The sequence below is a fragment of the Acanthopagrus latus genome, chromosome 4 (genome assembly GCF_904848185.1).
Source record: "Acanthopagrus latus isolate v.2019 chromosome 4, fAcaLat1.1, whole genome shotgun sequence".
Taxonomy (NCBI): Eukaryota; Metazoa; Chordata; class Actinopteri; order Spariformes; family Sparidae; genus Acanthopagrus; species Acanthopagrus latus.
The window spans coordinates 14,957,862-14,977,436 of record NC_051042.1 but is presented as its reverse complement, the minus strand read 5'-3'; the positions used below and the strand labels follow the sequence as shown (position 1 = coordinate 14,977,436).

Genomic DNA, 19,575 nt, shown 5'->3' with positions numbered 1-19,575 from the left:
GACCGCACAAGCCACAGAGTCACTCATAATGAGATAACAACTGTGCAAATGGCTGTTTGCAGGGACATAAATTTTTTTCATCGGCCTCGTTTCGTACTGAGCTGAACGTGACAGCTTGAACCTGCAACGTACCAAACTGACGACGGTCAAAGCGTAATACATGCAGATGTCTTCATTTGTTGTAAGTTAATTTGATGCAGTCAGTTAAAGACAAAATGAAGTCATATTTTACACTAAAATAAGCTAAGCCAAGGTAAACTAACCTAAGATAAGCTACAGTAAGCTAACTGAACTGGCTGAAGCCTTTCACTGAATGGGCGAACATGAAAACAACATCATCTGACTTAGCAAGCAAACAAATAAGAAACATTTCAAACTGTTCCTTTAAGACAAGATCATTTGGCCAACTTTGTTCTTTTCCCACTAAAGCTTCTAAAGCCTGACTCGTCTGCTGCAGCTTGCAGCTCTTAAAAATAGCCCAGGTAGGAAATTCATAAATAACAGCGTCAAATTTTAAGATTCGCACAGGTACGTGGGCTCATGCAAAAACTGCAGAGGTGCGAGTGTTATTTATAATGCAATGACAATATGGGTACAGAATATATTACGCTTGTTGTCTTTGTTCTGCATCAGCTCCTGGGAGGAGATTTAAAAAGGGGGCTGGGTAGATGTAAAATAAAGGAGGCAGGAATTTTTAGTTGAAAGGAAATATCTTGTCTTTCAAACATGTGCACAAAATATATAAATAATCACAAACTGAGCATACACATTAATTTTATAGGCACTGGCACACACACACACACACACACACACACACACACACACACACCCACACACACACACTCACACAGGGCTGCAGGGTGTGCCCAGCATCAGCGAGAGTACTCCGTGTGCCTGCTCTCTTCCTCCTGGTGCCCTTATTGGTTCCTGCCCAATCTGGCCATCCAATCACATCAGGGGAAGCGAGTCTGTGCATAGACTTGCAAATAATCTGCAGTTTTACAATAACACCCCACCACCACCACCATTATCCCTATTCCTGTCAGCATTTTCATTCTGTAATCCTTCAAAAAAGTGACGAATGTCATGTGGTGAATGTAAATTACCTGCCAGCTTAAACTTCTTACTGCTACATATAACTTATATCATTTTGCGCCTCCTTTCGTACACTGCATATACATCATATATCCTATCTTACATAAAGGACACTCTGTATGTGCCAGTATTCTATTTATGTAGCTATGCAAAACGCATCTGTAAAAACTGTTGTTGTTTTCCTGAGCCTGTCATTTAGTAGAGTAGAGGCTTATAAAGCTGTAGTGAATTATTAAGCAGGGTGAATTATGGGGCTGGAGTGAGAGAGAGAGACAGAAAGAGAGGAGAGGGGGAGAGAGAGAGAGAGAGAGAGAGAGAGGTCTGGACAAAAATAGGTCAACCTAACAGTGGCAACCCAGGGAAGTAGAAATGATTTTCTCTCTGAGGAGGAGCTTTGTTTGTGTGTGTGTGTGTGTGTGTGTGTGTGTGTGTGTGTGTGTGTGTGTGTGTCAGGGGAGGCTGTGTATTTGTCAGCAGCTCATGGTGTAATGCTAATTCATATCCTACAACAAAGCAATTTAAGAGGAAAGGTTCCCCCCGTAAGCTAAGACAGAGAGGTAAATGTCAATACACAAGTAGATCTTGGCCGAAAATAAATAAATAAATAAAATCGTCTATTCCGGAAACATCAGCACACATACTTGAGTTATGACAAAATTAGCATTAACGTAGTATCTAATTTTACGGCAGTTTTAGTAACTTTTACAACCCAGAGTGGCGGAAAAGTTGCCAATTAGTATCATGAGAGTTTTGGTTGGTGGGGCAGTGCTTCAGTTTCTGCCCAGCCCCTCACACACATGTTATATCTCACCTGTAAAGACGTGATTTATGAAATTTCAGGAGAACTTTAGGAAATGATTTTTTAAATCTATTTTGGATCAGTACAGCACCATAGTTAAGTGTGAGCCTAACTGCCATAACTTTTGGCTGTGAGGTACTGGACTGACTGTTTTGCTTCCTCTATGCAACTTTCTTTTCCCATTCACTGTTCCATTGTCATCGAGGGGGTACAGATGTTAGACAGTATGAACATATTATGTCAGTAACAATAAATCTTACCAACAAACAAAACAATGAAATGGCATGTGGTATACAACACCTAATGGCCAAAAGAGTGCAACACCCAAGTCTCTTCACAAGATTTGAATTCTGAATCTGAATTATTTCCCACAAGAGCTGAGGTCTGCTGCTGATGTTGGGCTAGTCATTCCAGAGATCTTGGTTAAGTCAGAGCCATATTCTTCAGCATCAAACTGGGAAAATATAACACAATTTTAATTATGTGTTGATTTGTGCACAGGATTATTGTGAAATGTTGAGACTGGTACAGGGTGCTGCCTTAAATGTTGCCAAAAACACTGAAACATGCTCTTGTCTGAAAAATTATTGTATACAGATGCATTAAGAGCTCACTTTACTGTAGCTAAGTGGCCTAACCATAAAAAGCAGCCGAAGGCCCAAACTACATATAGTTTCTAGTGTGAATTTTAAGTGGGATAAACTAGAGCTAGTGGCACCTCTTGAGCTCCATAAGGGTTCAAATGTACTCTCCTTATTATCAGGGCCGTTGACACCACTGAGGAAGGAGACTAGTGATATTTCTGGAAATGCAGGGACTGATAACAACATGAAGAGGATGTATGATTTTTTTTTTTTTTTTTAATGAATTTGACAGCAGACCATGCAGCAGACATAAATAAGTTTAAACGTGATTTTTTTTTTTTTTTTTTTTTTACCCAAATATTAAAGAGTTTTGTTGCCAGAGAGTTACATTTTCTTTGGTGGATGGGGTTCCATGGGATAAATATGGACTCATGATTTTATTTCTTAAGATCCACAAGTACCTCATAAAAATAAATACATCTCTCTGATGTAAAATTATTCTATTGAGTTATTTTCTAAATCCAGGCTGACTACTTAGTTCAAGTCACTCATTTACTGTGATTTACCTGATTTACATATAATCTGCCGGCTTCTCTGGCTGCTGTTCACAACAAAATCCTGCTCGAGTTGTACTGCAGCAGAGACAGAGGCAGTTCAGCAAGGGTTCAGGGGAAGGCAGAGGGAGTGGTTTTTTTTTGTTTGTTTGGGCGTGATTTTACTCTGTAATCAATTTTTTATCATTGGTGGAAATATTGGCTGCAGTGAAAGAATCCCAGCATCTTGTGAGCTGTGCATCCTGTGGGGAACACATCCACCAGTTGTTACCAAACAGCTGAGAGTATTACCACCGAGCAGAGTGCCACCCCACCCCGACTGAGACCGAATGTCTCCGTGTGGGTACGTGTGTGTGTGTGTGTGTGTGTGTGTGTGTGAGTGGATGGACTGAATTGTGTCTAAATGGGTGTTTGTGTGAGTACACATTTATGTGTCTATGGCTGTGTGTGTTTGTGTGTGTGTGTGTGTACCTATGTGATGAAAATACACTTTCTTATCTGTTTCCTGTGCATGCGTGTCTGTGAAGGGGTGAAGAGGTTTATGTATGTGTGTGTGTGTGTGTGTGTGTGTGTGTGTCTCTTAAAGTGAGAGAGAGCGAGAGAGAGCGAGAGAGAGAGAGAGGAGAAGCATGACCTACATTTGGCAAAGCTCATCGTATGAGCATGAAACTGCCTAACATCACCCCAGAGCTCCTCAGCACAGAGCCACCCGATTGGCTGCTTTCAGCTCCAGCCTGACAACAGCACTGGCATCACCCAGGGGGAGGGGGAGGGGAGAGGGAGAGCGAGAGAGGAGGACATGGGGAGGAGGTACATACATTAAATCCAAAGGAAGAAAAGATGTAGATGATTGAATGGAAAGAGAAAAGAGGCAGAGAGTGTGAGAGTGAGGTAAAGGCTACAATTAGAGACAGCGGTGCTCATGAGTTTGTGTGTGCGCTTGTGTAACTATATAGTGTATGTTTGGTCACTACCCATTTGGGGACAAAAAAAAAGAGTTGGATTTTCGCCATGCATGCAGCATTGTCTCAACTGAAATATATTTCAACTACTGTTCGATAGATTGCCCTGAAATTCTGTACAGACATTCATGGTTTCCAGAGGATGAATCTTAATCATGTTGTCAATCCCCAGACTTTTCCGCTGTTGCAACCACGAGGTTCACCGTCGTGAGTTTGACTGAAACATCTCAACAACTGTTTTGTGGGTTGACATGAAATTTGGTAGACACATTCCAGTCCCCCTCAGGATGAATTGTAATAACTTCGGTGAACCATATTCTTGCGCCACTAGGTTAAAGACTGCACATCTCACTGCACTGCACCTGAACAAATGACAGTCCTGTCAGCATCAACTGTACTTGGTGTTTAGTGCAGACCAGCAGATGGAATGCTATGCTAAATATACACACTTTTACACCAAAATTAGTGTGTATATCCATGTTTTGTTAATGCATTAAAAATAAGTGGGACATCTCGCTTAGTTGCACATGCTCAGTACCAAACAGGCAGCCGACAAGCATGGAAGACATTAACGGTGATTACTTTTTAAGTATGTCCTTTCTTTAAACTGCACAATGTTTAAGAGTGTGAACAAAGACAGATTTAAAAGTATTAGTAGAACACAACAGCACAAGTCATAGCATTGCGCCTGAAGAGAGGCAAACTAGTATGTTCACCCTGGTGTTTCGGTGGGATCACATCTGGTTGAAGCCCATGACTGTTGCAGAGTTAACTGACGCGGGAGTAAATGCTAATTATACACATTTACATTGAAGACAAAAGCCAGATGTTTGCTGTTGATGGGATATTTGTCCAGTGTGAAAGAGGTAAACTTCACCTGCTAAACATCCACATGCTAGTATTTTGAGCATGTTAGCATGTTGACATTAAGTTGACATTAAGATTAAACTAACACACACAAAGATCTAGCTATTTCCTTCAATGAAAAAGGATACAATCGACTTCAATTGACTGTGCAGTAGTTTCTGGTGTTGATTGGCTCCAGCTCTGATTTGCAGAGATGAAAAACACAACACCCAGGAAGACACGGCTATTCTCGTCCAATTACAGACTTTCCATTTCCATTTGAGCAGTGTTTGGACACTGTTGAGTCTGTCTAATGATGCCAGTAACCTTGTCAGTGCCCTCAAACAAAACACACACACACACACACACACACACACACACACACACACACACACACACACACACACCAATAATAGCAAGAAAGGCAAACTCCTCTATTTGCAATAGGGATGAAGTCAAGACCTGCGTCAAAGAAGCTGCATACGCGTGCTAATGCTGGTGTAACAATCTTAGAAGTCTTGTTTGATTGAGGTCTTGGGTTTAGTTTTGGTTTATTTTAGTCTGTGAGTTGGGGTTGGCATTAAGTTTTTATGGTTAAGTTTCCAGGGAATTAATCTTGGGAAGTCGATGCATTGTCGTCCTGAGGGACACAAACAAGTTTCTGTCAATGTGTGTGTGAGCGTGCGCACATACTACTCTTGTGTGTTTGTGCATAGATGCTGAGTTTGGTATCTTTGGTCATGTGAGCTGTCACAATAGAGCGCAGATTTGTAGCACAGCACCTCCAGAGCTGACAAACACACACTGGCACACAGTGGCACACACATACACACACGCGCGTGTGCGACCATGCACTCCCTCTTCTGCATCCCACTCTGTCTGTCTCTCTTTTCTCTCTCTCTTTTTCCTTAGATCCCCAGGCACAAAGCATTATGGGAATCACTCTGGCATGGCTCTCGCTCTTCACAGCTTTAATCTTTAAGTTGTTTCCATAGAAACGACTACGTTCACTCAGTTGATAACTGTTGGATGGTTTCTAAAGCTATAGAAAAATGCCCTCACCCAACATAAACCTCCCCCACAACCCGACAACAGAGGAACGTCTTAGTCACTGTAGGTTCATTGATCTATTAATTATAAATAATGAAGTGTCAGTATTGATGATGCCAGAGACACAGGACTAAAATGCACTGCCTGCCATTCACTGTCTTCAGATTATTGTGTACAGCGGAGAGTTCCTCAATGGAAGTGTCACAGTTTAGGGAAAAGCCTCAGTCACAGCTCACCTGCATGTCGGAAACAAGGCAGGTGACATTTGGCAGGTCGTGTATTTAGCACTGGTAGCCCAGCCCGGGTTATTTCAGGTTGAGGTAGCAGCAGCCCCCACCATCAACCCACCCACCCTTCCGCTGTCAGGTACAGCACATTGGTGTTTCCTCTGTTGCCTCAGAAGCCCTTTCCCCTCCCTCTCCATCCTCCCGTCTCACTCTCAGGTGTGACATATCTCCACACACACATAGATGCCTCAGAAACTGTAACATCCTATTATAAAAAGAAAGGCTTTTAATTTGAAAGATTTTATTAACACATAAAAAAAAAAAAAAAAAACAATTAATAGACTTACACACAGATGTGCATGGACCTGTACACGCACGCGCACGCAAAATCACACTATGACCAGCGGCAGGAGTCTTCCTCAGCACACGCACAGCAGGAGATCACCCCCTCCCTGCATATGTGCCGGTTTCCATGGAGACACGCAGTTAAAAATAACATGGGCGATGGCTTGTCTCGTGCCATTCCACCAACATGGCTGAAGCATTCACAAACACACACACACACACACACACACACACACACACACACACACACACACACACACACACACATACAAGCGTACACACACGCGCACACACACACACTCTGATGATTGAAGCCTGTTTGACAAGCACACACAGAGAACAATATGAAAACACACACACACACACACACACACACACACACACACACACACACACACACACTGTCACCATCATTGTTGGCATGATAGTGGCATTTATTCCCACCCTCCTGCTGCTGGTCTATACAGAGATGATATCCGGTGTTACGATGGAGGGAGATGGAAACAAGACGCCTACTGCAGAGCTGTAAACTAAACTGCTACTTCAAGCAGAGTTATGTTATAGTTAGGTGGGAAGTATGTTGTGTTAAGGTTTAAAGGATAACGCCGACAATAGTCTGTATTTTTCCTCTTTTTGTTTAGGCCAAAACAAACAATGTGTTCCTCTGTTTTTCGGGGGGATTTTATTATTTTTTCCACCTCTAATGTGAACGTGTTTTGCATCAGCCCCAGCCCATTCATTCCTACAGAAGATGTAAACTTTTGAAAATTGGTCACAAATATGTTTCATTTTCTAAAAGTTTTAGTAAAATCTAGAGTAAAGATTGCTTTTGTTTGGGACTATTTTCAGGATTAATACACGTTGAGTGAGTATTTATGTCAGCAGGACAGTAATGTACGCATGTGTTACTCAAAAATAAACAACAGTGCCTGTGTTCATTGTAATCAAGGAACATGCCAGCTCATCGATAGGATATTACCGGCATTGTTTTGGACAAAAATTGAGATCTATGGTGGCACAGTGGAATAATATACCGCACTGACATTTCTAGAAAATGTGGCACATTGCGTTCACATTACATTTTCATGACCTGACACTCATATCTGGAGATGGAGGGGATGGTGGTGGAGTTACAGGCCAGAAGTCTGCCAAGCCAGCGACTGCAGTTCGAGACTGCATTTAGACACAGTTATCAAAACAGCCGAACACGATAATTTTGCCGCCGATTTGTGATCAAGCAGTTGTGAATGAAGCCAGAAACTGGGAGAACCAAAGGATTTATTCCCTCCACTGTAGCCATTAATGTTTTTTTCACTAAAATACTAAAATCCATGCTAAGTAACTTATGTGAGCAGACAAATGTACAGCGTGCCATTTACCAGGAATAATATTTAATCCAAACACAAAGACCCAGGTGACCCTCTTGTTAGCTCAGACACTGTGTGTGTTTAACAATGTGAGTGTATGTTTGTTTGTGCACACGAATTATTTGTAAAAATGAATACAATGTTCAAACAAAAGAGACAGGACTTATGTAGACCATTTTATTTAGTTTATGTGACTCTATTATTCCTGGTATTTTTATTCCTGTTTACTGCCTCTTGAGGAACAATGCTGCAAAATTGATGGAGTCTGGGGAAATGCAGACACTTCAAAACATATGAGCAAGGAGATGAGGCCCAGCGACAACATGATATGATAAAACATTGATCTCCTTCTGCCGCTTTTGTCCGCTGACAGAAACATATTGCTCAGTTGATGTTTCTGTGTTTCACACAAATTGCAAAATATAAAGATTCCAACAGCTACAAATGTTTTTTTCTTTTTTCAACTTGAAAAGTTAACCAACCACTTTTTTTAAAACTTGATTTTGTCTACTTCTGCAGCTGAGCCAAAGCAACAATAATTTATTTACTTCTCCATGATAATGATGATGATTTTTTCACTATTAATTCCATGTATGTACCACACATATTACATGTGTCAGTATACTGTCAGATGTGTATTGGAGCTGGCAACAAACTTTCGTAAGAGACTACCATTTCAATACCATGTGCATCTTTAACAGACTCAGAAGTTAAAAATAAAATGTAAAGTGAAATTGTCGTTTATGGGGAACCAATCTAAATGCAAATAGTGTCTTTACTCACTACATTGTGTAAAAAACATCAATTTCATAATTATAACAATGTTAAGAGCAAAACGCTTGTCTTGCCAGTTTAACACATTTTTCTTTATCCGAAATTAGGATCAAGGTTTTATGAAGTATACAAGGATTCATATGTTGTTCCTATTGTAAAGTTTTCTGAGACAGTCTGTGAATCTGGGCCATAAAAATGAAATTGATTTGACTTAAAGAAATCGTTTCACATCTTGGTTAATACATCTACTCATATTCACCACTCCCATGTCCCTGTGTTAAAGGACTAGTTAGAGAATATTTGGAAAGTGTGTTTATTTCCTTTTGCAGAGTTATATGAGAGGTTCAATACCACTCTTGTATGTGAACAGTAAATATGAAGCTACAGCCAGCAGCTGGTTAGCTTAGCTTGGCTAGCTAAGACTAGAAACAGGGAAACAGCTTGGTTGGAAAGGTGTTAAAAATCCATCTTCCTAGACCTCCAGCGCTCACTTATTAGCATGTTATAAATTGTTTGCAATACACAATATAGTTATACATTTTGCATTTCTTTTTGTTTGTTTTAGCAGCAAAGTGTAAAACAAACACATTGTGGTTGACACAGTGTGTTTACGTGACATGCATGTCTTAGCTTTATCATTTCCAGCCTTTGTGCTAAGCTAAGTTTACCTATTTACTTTACAGATATGAGAATAGTATCAATCTTCTCATGTAGTTTGACGTTCCCAAAATTGTCAGACTACTCCTTTAATGGAGAACAAGGAGGATAAATGAGTGTTCTACTACAACAGCTCTTCAATATTTCCAGCCATCATTAAGAAACATGTTGTTTTGTTCCATAGTGACATTATTTTCTCCTTTTTAATGTTTATCACACGACACATACTGCATCTTTTTCAACTGGATCATCCCTTCTCACATGTATACGCACAACACATAGAAAAAAGGTGATAAACATATGGCAGCAACCGCAAATCCGCCAAGTGCTTTGGTAATGTGACTTCTAGTCCACACGCATGCAGCACAGACAGCATTGTCTCTTGCTGCGTGTAGTGTTCATGCTGTGCCACTAAGGGGCAGCACAGGAGCACCTTGAGTGGAGTCTGTTAATGTTGAGTAAACAGTGTATGCAGAGCCAGGAAATAATCCCTTGAACATTTAACCTGCTGTTATGTTGTTGATATTTTCTCTGGCTCGCCGGGCTCACTGTGACGTGGTCGGTGCTATAAATAAGACTTTTGAGCTCCATTGTAGACACTGTGACTCAACTCTGCTAGCATTTACAGACGGGCCTCAAACCCTTATAGACATGTTCACACACACACACACACACACACACACACACACACACACACACACACACACACACACACACACACACACTTGTTAAAACATGAATGTTGTGTAGGTCAGAGGGACTGAGGAGGGAGCCTGAACAATAGTGCAGGTGTGCAGCTGGGGGAAGAGGGATGAGAAAAGGGAATGAGGGTAGAATGATTTATTCATTTTGCGAGGAAGGAGAACAGAGACCAAAACACAGGGACACATAAAGAGAGGAGGAAGGGAAAGAAATAAAGGAACTGATACATATTTATTCATCATCATGGCTACTTTTATTACTAATTCTCCAGAGAGATCAAACTGAAATCTAGAAAAAAAAACAATTGAGCATGATCCCTACATGGAAACAAACCTGTAAAAGTGTGTTTTAAGTGACTTAAAAGATGATACTGAACCTGATTTGACCTAAGCTCCTCAGGCAGGACAAGCCATAGCGATCCTGTCCAAGAAGCTCAGGTTATGATGCAGCTCATGCGGTTGAAAGGTCTGTGATCCGGCTCTGATGTTTCATAGATCACTCAATACCACAACTGACAAACAACCCCAGGGACGACAAGCTATTAAAGGCCGACCCAGCAGCCCTCTTTAGACAAGCTGCTGTAAATAACTGTGCCAACCCAAGAGAAACATCCGTACATTTAATATTCACGAGCACATTCTCCTCTCTGTTTGCGCTGATGTTGACCACTGCGGCGAAGCGTGCGTGTACACGTGGTGGGGTTCGCATGTGTGTGCAGACATTTTCGGCGTCTGTGTGTTGTTCCCAGCCACGGCAGGAGGCTGAAAGCTCCTCGAGCAGACTGCCAGCTCCGCCAGCTCTACTCCGAAGTCAGTGAACTGCCAGAGCTCCAGATTACAGCAGATTACCGTGCGGGGTGCTCGTACACTTTCTCTGTTTGAGTGAGTGTGTGTGTGTGTGTGTGTGTGTGTGTGTGTGTGAGTGTTACACTGTTTATTTTGCAATCACATGGGGATGTTGAGTCCTCATATTCAGTGTGGACAAAAACAAAGTTTTCTTTGAAAAATTTGCTTTGGCGTGATTTTTTTTTGTGTGTGTGTGTGTCAGAATGGTCCAGATCGTACTTGTTGTTTTAATGTTCAAAACAACAAATGCGTTGGTGCAAATACAAAGTCAGGTGTTGTCACACTCGTTCACACTCACGCATACCCTTAGATCATTACTCTTTGGTGGCAGAAGAGGGACTGAACACGTGATACATATTCCCAGCATGTGGTGGATTAATACATTAATACTTTGTGGCTGAACCCCCCCACCACCCCTCCCTCCACATATTACTGCATCATAAAGAGATTACGGTCAGGGACAGGCCATGCCCAGGCAGGATCCTACCATTTGACATCAGCCGACGGGGGTGACTCGTGGAGATAACAGTGACGGGGCAGAGAAGTGTTCGACTTTGTGACAAAGCGTAGGTGCATAATTCCTTGTGAGTGCCATGTAGCGCTTGGCGAGTCCAAAGTCAAGCACATCAAAATGGACACAGAACATGTTCCTTTTTCAGTGACGTGTTGGGTCAGCTGAAGGGAGGAGAGAGCAGGGGACAGCAGGTGGATGGGTGGGTGGCAGAGGAGATGGAGGGGGAGGGTCTGTGTCTGCAGATGTTCCTCGTCTGGATGCAGGACTTGCACAGGAATGTTTCAGAAAGATCTGTGAGAGTGGAACATGTGGCACTGAGAGACAGATGACAAGGAGTCTGCAGAAGAAAGGGAGGAGCAACAGAGAAAGACAAAAAAGAGGGAAAGAAGAAGGAGAGAAAGTAAAGAGCTGCAAACAATGGCTTTGGCTTGTCTCGGTCTAGGCTGCGTCCCTGTGCGATCCAAAGGTACTGTGTGTAACACCAGTGTGTTCCTTAAAACTTGTTATTACCTGTTAGCAGCACCTGTTATTTATTGTTTTTACAATGTTACATTACTTTGAATGAAGACAGGAATATGACTGCAGCGCCACTGTGATGATGGTATCAGCTTTTTTATTTTTCAATGAATCACTGCTGGATCATTGTTTGTGCACACTACACAGTTGCTGAAACGTTTTTTTTTTTTTTTTTTTTTTGTATTCTGACTTAAATGAAGAGTGATGAAAAGCCCAGTCAGAACATTTGCATAGTGTAAACATTTAGGGCTGAAATGATCGGTCAGTTTATGGACAGAAAATTAATCTACTAGCTCCATACTCTCATTAGAATATTTTCTGGTTTCTAAAGGTGCTTTACAAAAGCAAAGTGGAAACTGCCCTTTTCTGAAACATGTTAACACAAGCATGGGGTATTTTATGTCTAGAACAAAATGTGAAAATCTCTTAACCTTTGTTAACCATAGACCTTATATCAGGCATTTAACTGAAAATCCTTTAAAAAAAAACAAACAAACACTGACTTCGAGCCAAGGAAGTTCTGACTACAGCAGCTGATTTAACAGTTGAGGGCACATAAAAGACAAAGATATGGAGACTTAGCTCCTAACACACACTCTCAGCAACTTCCATTGAGCACATATCTACTGAATGGGAGTGAAAATGACCACTACTACAAATTGTATTTACCGCATGTTTCACAAACACACTGTATGAAGTAAGAATTGATGAAGATGTAAACAGTATTTGTTCAATATGTGCAGTAATGAACATAATACAATGATTTATGATGATGTCAGACAGGGCTGGAATACGATCCACAACCTTAAAGCTAGTTAAGCGGGGCGACTGTATGCTAACTGGTTAATGTGTCATGTGACTGTTATGTATTTTGTCAGCAGTCCTTTTCCACCCTGTATGCCCTGCCAGTGGGGAGTTTGTCTAAAACTATTATTCCTGAAAATCAAAGTGTTGTTTCTACAAAGTTGAACACTGTGGCCGGATCATGACAAATATAAAAAAATGAACAGCACTACCATTGATTAGATGAGGTGGTGTGTGGTGTGGCTGCTGAGCCATTGTGTGCCCTCTAACAGAGCTAACAGTGCACAGTTTTTTTCCTCTGCAGAACTGGCCAGCCAGTGCTTCTTATATAACAGCTGTCTACTATGACAAGATTCTGCAGCTACTGCCATAGGGAGTGTGCTGCCTGACCCAGATACACCCTAATACATTCTCCACTAATGACTTACATTCACTCACATCTGGACCAGAGAGAAAGACAGACAGACAGACAGAGAGATACAAAATCGTACAGCTGTGCCAGAACGCGCAAGAGCAATATCAAAGCAGTGACATGTGGAGAGTCAACGTCATCATTGCAAATGTCATGGACAGTTTTGCCTGGTTGTCATGTTTTTATTGTCTGTTGGCTTTTTATTCCACTATAGTGTAACACTGGATCAATTTTGTTCTTGTTCACCCTCCTCCTCTTGTCTGCTCTAAATGTTTGGGGGTCTCAGAGACCATAAGGATCACATAAGCAAAGCCTCCAAGATATTTTGAAAAAATTCATCCACTTGGATGATGAAAATTAGACCCATTAGCCAGATGAGGTGATGGTGATGCCATAAAAAAAAAAAAACACTTTTACATTTCAGCCAATAACTGAACATGACACATTGAAATCCTCTGCATTAACAGTGACAGTTGTCAGTTGAGATTGCTTTCCTTACACCGCACCACATAAATTATCACAAATTCTGGCCCATCGGGCTGTCTCCTCACATTTGATGTGTTCTGTTTTGATCAAAGATTGAATGAAGCCCATTTGTAGCAAAGAAAATTTGAATATGTTGACTATAGTGTGAATGATCTATATTAGGGTGAAGATGATTGACATAAACACCTGACTGCTGTCATCCAACCAAATTTTAAAAGCTCATAAAGGCTGATATGCTGATCTTTCAATCTAAATAGTCCCTGTTTACATTCAGTCCATCCACATATTGATTAAGCAAGACAGCCTCAATCATACTTTCCATAGAAAGCCTTTTGGGGTATTCAGAAGCACGCCTATCTTCTAGCTATGGACTCCAGTAGGAAAAGGACTGGTGTCCTTACTGGTTGCCAAAACAATATCCACCTGGCCCTCTGAGTGTAAAACAGCAGCAGTTTGACACAAAAGGTCTTGGACTTTCTGTTCTTTCGATTCTGAGTCAGGCTGATTGTACCTGTCAGCTCATTAGAGTGTTCTGGCACAGGACGGCCAAGTTTTCACCTGTAGACTTTGGCTGTGTGGGCTCAGGATCAGCTTCCATTTGCAGCACTTGGTCTGGTTTTGGGCCAGTGTTAGCCTCTGGGCTGCTAATCTTCTGGAGTCTGGAGGTACCAAGTAGGCTGCAACCTGGTATTACACCACAAAGTAAAAGACCCACCAGACACCAGGGTCAAATTAGCAATAAACGATATGCAACACTCCTTTACACTTTCAAAATAAAGGCACCAAAACTACATCATGATTTGACTGAAAATGACCATCTCCTTAAATTCACATAGGACTGGAACCCTGGCATCCAGGGTCAAAGCTCTGTGACTGACAGAACACTTACAGTCTGTACCTCCTCCCAGTGCCAGACTTTCTGGTGTTTTAATACTACATTCATCCTTTGTCTCAATCATCACCGTCGACTGGTACTGCACCTTTATACATGTGTGTGCTTTTTGCGCGTAGGTGAGGGAAACCATTACCATCGCACGCTGACCTGTAGTTGTTCACCTGGTCTATCATCCACTTTGGCACAAGACTGGCCCAGAGGCAGAGTAGTATGACTCCATGGAAGTTTAAACACACCTTGCTGCCATAATAATACTCGGGGTATTCAAGAAGAGAGCTCATTTGTACCATGTGTCGACAGATAATGTGGAAAGGCACGTATATTCATAGCAGGGCTCTAGACCAACAGTGTCCGGTCATCTTGGGGATGATAAAAAAAAAGGGTTGAATGTGTAGAGTACTTACCAATATCACTTACCAAATGACAAACCGAGCACCAACAACAATGCTGCTTGTCATGCTGTCTCACCGCTGCGCTGTGTCAGGGCCAGCTGCTAACACTGGCTCGCAACTTAGCTCAAGTAAACTCACTGATAATGTTATACTGTGGACGACAAATACATGCTGGTATCTAGGAGAGCTAGGTTTTTGTTAACAGCCAAACGAGATAAATACCCAACAGAGTTTGTGTTCAGAGGAGGATGAAGCATAAACAGTGACCTGCAGATCAATGTGACAACACAGCAAGAGAGTTTTACATACATTAACACAACCTACTGGACTGGAGTGAAGCAGTAGCTCAAAAGAGCAAAACCAAATTGCCTCCGTTGTCCCTGTTATTCTTAAGTAGTCTAATTAATTTGATGATTAAGTACTTTCCATGGTGTCTTTCCTTGCAGATTCCACAATATGATTTAGTGTTTTCCATCATTTAGTCACCTAATGTTACAAACTAGCTTCTTTCTTCATCCTTCCTGTTGCAAATCTATCGCTACATGTTTGACAGTCTTGAGCCTGGGTGGATAGCTGCCCGCAACAGCAAGAGTCGGAGGCCATGAAAAGTTAGCCATTATACAGATGAGCAAGACTTGAAAATTAAGTTTAATCGTGGGGAAAAGCTTGTATTTTTTTTCAGAAATTTCACGGAAATTGCTGTGTAAAGAATAAAAGAAGAGACCTTGACAGAGATACCTGCCACACACCTGGCCCTGCACAGCGTGAAGTGAGCATGACCGTTAGATTGTGACAGACACACCCGCATCCACCATTCCACATTCAGAAAGGTGTAGGTGGACTGGAGTATACTAGCACCTTTAGACACTTTTCCTCAAGTGTCTGCGTGTACATTTCTTTAAATTCTTCATCCATCCCACCCATCCATATCGACAGCGTGTGAAGAAACAACCGAGGTGCTGTTGTGTCAAAGATGCCTATGTGCTGCATTGCAGAGATGTTAGCATGGTATAACCAGTGAGCTCTGGGCCCGTCCATTCTTGTAATAACACTTTCTACCAGCACCACAATAAACTCATACAGTGTCAAGAAATGAGATAGTCTTGCTTCTATTAGACAGAAATATACCACCACACACCTGAATTCTAGCTTCTCTCTTTAAGACAAGCTTAATTGCCTAGTTAATGCTCTTCGATCAAACCTGAAATAAACAAAGACCAAACCCACCAAAACGATAAAGTTCATACACAACTTAACAATAAACATTTGCTTTGCTTTGGTGTTATATTTGAGCCCTTTTAGAACGATTGTGTGCTGCTGTGGGACTCCCTTCTCTGTATTGAACCGCATCTTTTTTACTACATAGTGTTTCCTACCTTCGTTTGTCACTGTGCCTCCTCTCCTCCCCTCTCCTGGTGCTGTTGGCAAGTCCTGACGACGACGGTAGAAAGTTGCTGACGTTGCACCTGCAGATTTCAGGATGAGGGGGAGAACAAAGATGGAGGAACACAGTAAAGAGTGAGGTGACAGGTGAAAGACAGAGAGAGAGCGCAAGGGAGACAGGGTGTGTTGTATATGAATGTATATGTGTGCTCAGCCATGTCTTGACTGGTCCTGGATGTTCGTGATGGGTAACTCCCAGCAAAAGCTTTATTTCAATGGAATGCAGATGAGGAAGAAGAGGTGCAGGACAGTGACAGCGAGGCAGGAGCGGGGCAATGCAGGTACGGAAGAGAGGTGAAACTAAAAGATGCATAACTTTGTTACTCGCTGTTGGTCTTTTTTTTTGGGGGGGGGGGGGGGGGGTGATTTGTATTCCTGGTGGAGTCTCTGAGATATTATATTGAATCCAGCACTGCATTGTTCATGTTTTGCTGAGTCTTTTTGAGAGTTGGTGAGGTAGTGAGCTGAGTGATAATGAGGGAAATGCTACCAGCTTGGACCAGTTTGATGTTAAATATAATTCATTTTTACAGTAATTGTAGACATTATAGGTATATATCTAAGCCCTCCAATTTGACTCTGCTGCTTCCCTTGGATGTTTGCATTTCCCTGTGCAGACTGATGTGGAGCCATGTGGAGCGGTTGGTGCTAGAAAGCTGTTTTCACATTCATCTACTGAGGGATCAAAGTTTAAGAGTTTAAGGCATTTACAAACAAGCGTGATTTCGTGACATGTCACAAGGTTTTTGGAGCCAATCATCATTCAGTATGCAACTACAACAAGAGTGATGTGAAAACATGAAACCATGAGCACACGATGGACTCTTTGGTTTTCGCACACTCATTAATTCTGGATTTTTCTTTGTGGGAGAAAGTGCAGATCTGTCTGTCTGTCTGTCCGTCTCTCTTTATCTATCGATCCATCGATCTATCGATTGATTTCTAACGCCGTTTTAGCACTGTAATTTGAGGACAAGGAGGGGAAGACAAATATGTATGTACACATACTGTGGCAGCAACAAGAGGGCAAGAAAAGGTACCAAAGAGGAAGAGAAGAATGGGGCAATGAGAAGGTTATTACCAATCACAGTCACAACCGGGAAGAACAAAATATTCAGAGCATGTTTTTGCAGATTCTGCAGATCTGTCAGTTTAGTAAGAAGAATAGCTCTATGAAATGAACACAAGAGATCTCTCAGAACTTCCTCAAACATCCCATCATTTCAACTTTTAGCAAAAAGAAAATAATGTCACAAATGACATTATGCTCAATTTCATCTTAAATTAGCTTCAGTATGTATAATTGTTGTCTAATTGTTGCTGTTTGACCTCTACAATAGTGATACAATTTAATCTGCAACAGGATTTGTACAGCTCTTTGTTGTATTTTATGATTGTTATCTTTATCGATGTTAAAGACACGAGGTCTGATGTGCTAAACAACAAAATAATTTTATCTGTATGTAACAGTCGTTGGGGCAGAAAGCTGTATAATTGTTTATTTATCTCGAATAAGCTAGCCTGCCGTGCTTCTTTAACTTTGAAGTATAAATTGGCCGAATGCTGCTGATGTGAGTTCGCTGATTTAATTGCGGACAAATATGTGCCTTGATGCACAATGAAAGGTTGCCTGGCTACTGATGTACTGTGTGGCTTTCAAGGACACAATTGCATTTTGAGTTCTGAGTTAAAAGAGGGGAAATCGGATTCATAATAAGAGCTAAAGGGGCGCTGAGAGCAGATAAGAGAGATGGATGATCACAGTCCTTCTCTCTACTCGTGTAAATCAAACGTTTTAATCCTTGGAAATGAAAGTTAGCGACTCACAGTTGTACATCATTCATGATGACAGGCCTGTTGTGTTTTCTGATGGTAATATGTTGTGGTGGCAGTAAACATGGAGGACTGTGAGAGATGTGCAGTGGTCTGTTGGTGTGTGCCGTGTTGCAGTAGTGAGTTTAGCTGCCACCTGCTGGTGTGTCACGGCCTCGTCTCACATTTTATTCTGCAGAGGTTTTTGATGTTCCTTTTCATCCAACTGTCCTCACAGTTTTGTGTGTATCAACATTTTGTGTATTTGCATGTGTTATAGTAAAACCCTGGTAAAACCCTGGGTCTCAGCTTATTGCCGCTTTCTCTCTGATGCTGGTAGAACAGGCGTGCTTCAAGAATAACAACATTAACATCTCTGGTATCTTCTCTTTGGAACTACTATGACATTATATTAATGCCTAAACAAGATTGGATTTTTTTTTGGGGGGGGGGACTACTCAAAAATAAATGGCCTCATGGTGGATCCTGCGTTCACTTGAGTCCATGTCCTGTAGAGAGGTCACATGTCAGAATGTAGTTTAAACATATTCTTTTGATAATGTATTCTTCACATTAAAAGAATTGGACTGTGTGATACTACAAAATACCTCAAACTAATTGACGTGTGGCAAAAAGTAGAGTTCAAACAAACGCACATGTTGGTTTCAGGAGCACAGAATGGATATAAAAATGAGATCAGTAAGAATTGGGGGTCAGTCCTGCATGTATTTTATTTATTTATTTTTTTTCACTCCAGCCCGCTGGTTGGTTGATGACTATGGGTCTTTAAGGTTCAAAGATATATTCTCAGTTCCCTTTGAATGGACCAATAAGAGAAATGTTTGTAAGTTTGGAACAGGGGCAAGACAGACAGATTAATACAGTGTACCGTGGACATTGAATAACAACACATCGATTAACCCGTCCACTCTCTCTCATCTCTCATCTCAGCGGTGTCGAACCTGGATATAGAGAGTAAGCTGTCGCTTCACTATCAGGCTCCATGGCACCAGCAACACAACGTGTTTCATCCCTGTTCCCGACCACCATGTCTGGAGGAGCTGCACAGAAACGCTCAGCTCAGTCTCAGAGCCCTGCACCGAGGTGAGAGAGACTGAGACCACCTGCATGGTTGCATGCCCTGTGTACAAATTACATGGATTGTGAGTTTTCAAGTGCTGGTGTTTGGGTCAACAGACGAACAACAGCATCACCGCTCCACGAGTCGGGAGAGGAACAGGGTGACCATCTCTATCTCAGTGGCGCCCCCTATGCCCACCTTCCCCTCACCACACTCCATCCGGCGGCAACAGAGGAGTCGCCTGGCACGAGCGGTGAGAACAACACACTGTGCACAAGGGAAAATATGATATGTCTCACAATCAACCAATCAGGGGGTAGTTACCTGGGAAAAGATTCTTATAAATGGCAGGAACTAAAACTGTCTCATGTAAATGTAGTTCTCATCAAGCATTTCACACTTGTAGGTCAATA

The 19,575-nt window shown here is 41.7% G+C and overlaps 1 protein-coding gene across 2 annotated transcripts in view; it reads left to right on the top strand.

The window, feature by feature from the left end:
• nhsb (Nance-Horan syndrome b (congenital cataracts and dental anomalies)) overlaps nt 1-19,575 on the top strand; it is a 53,522-nt gene that overhangs the window by 22,714 nt on the left and 11,233 nt on the right. For both annotated transcript variants that reach the window (XM_037094213.1, XM_037094212.1), the window contains exons 2-3: nt 19,033-19,185; nt 19,279-19,415. In XM_037094213.1, coding sequence (XP_036950108.1) covers nt 19,033-19,185; nt 19,279-19,415 — 290 coding nt within the window. The remainder of the gene's footprint in view (nt 1-19,032; nt 19,186-19,278; nt 19,416-19,575) is intronic.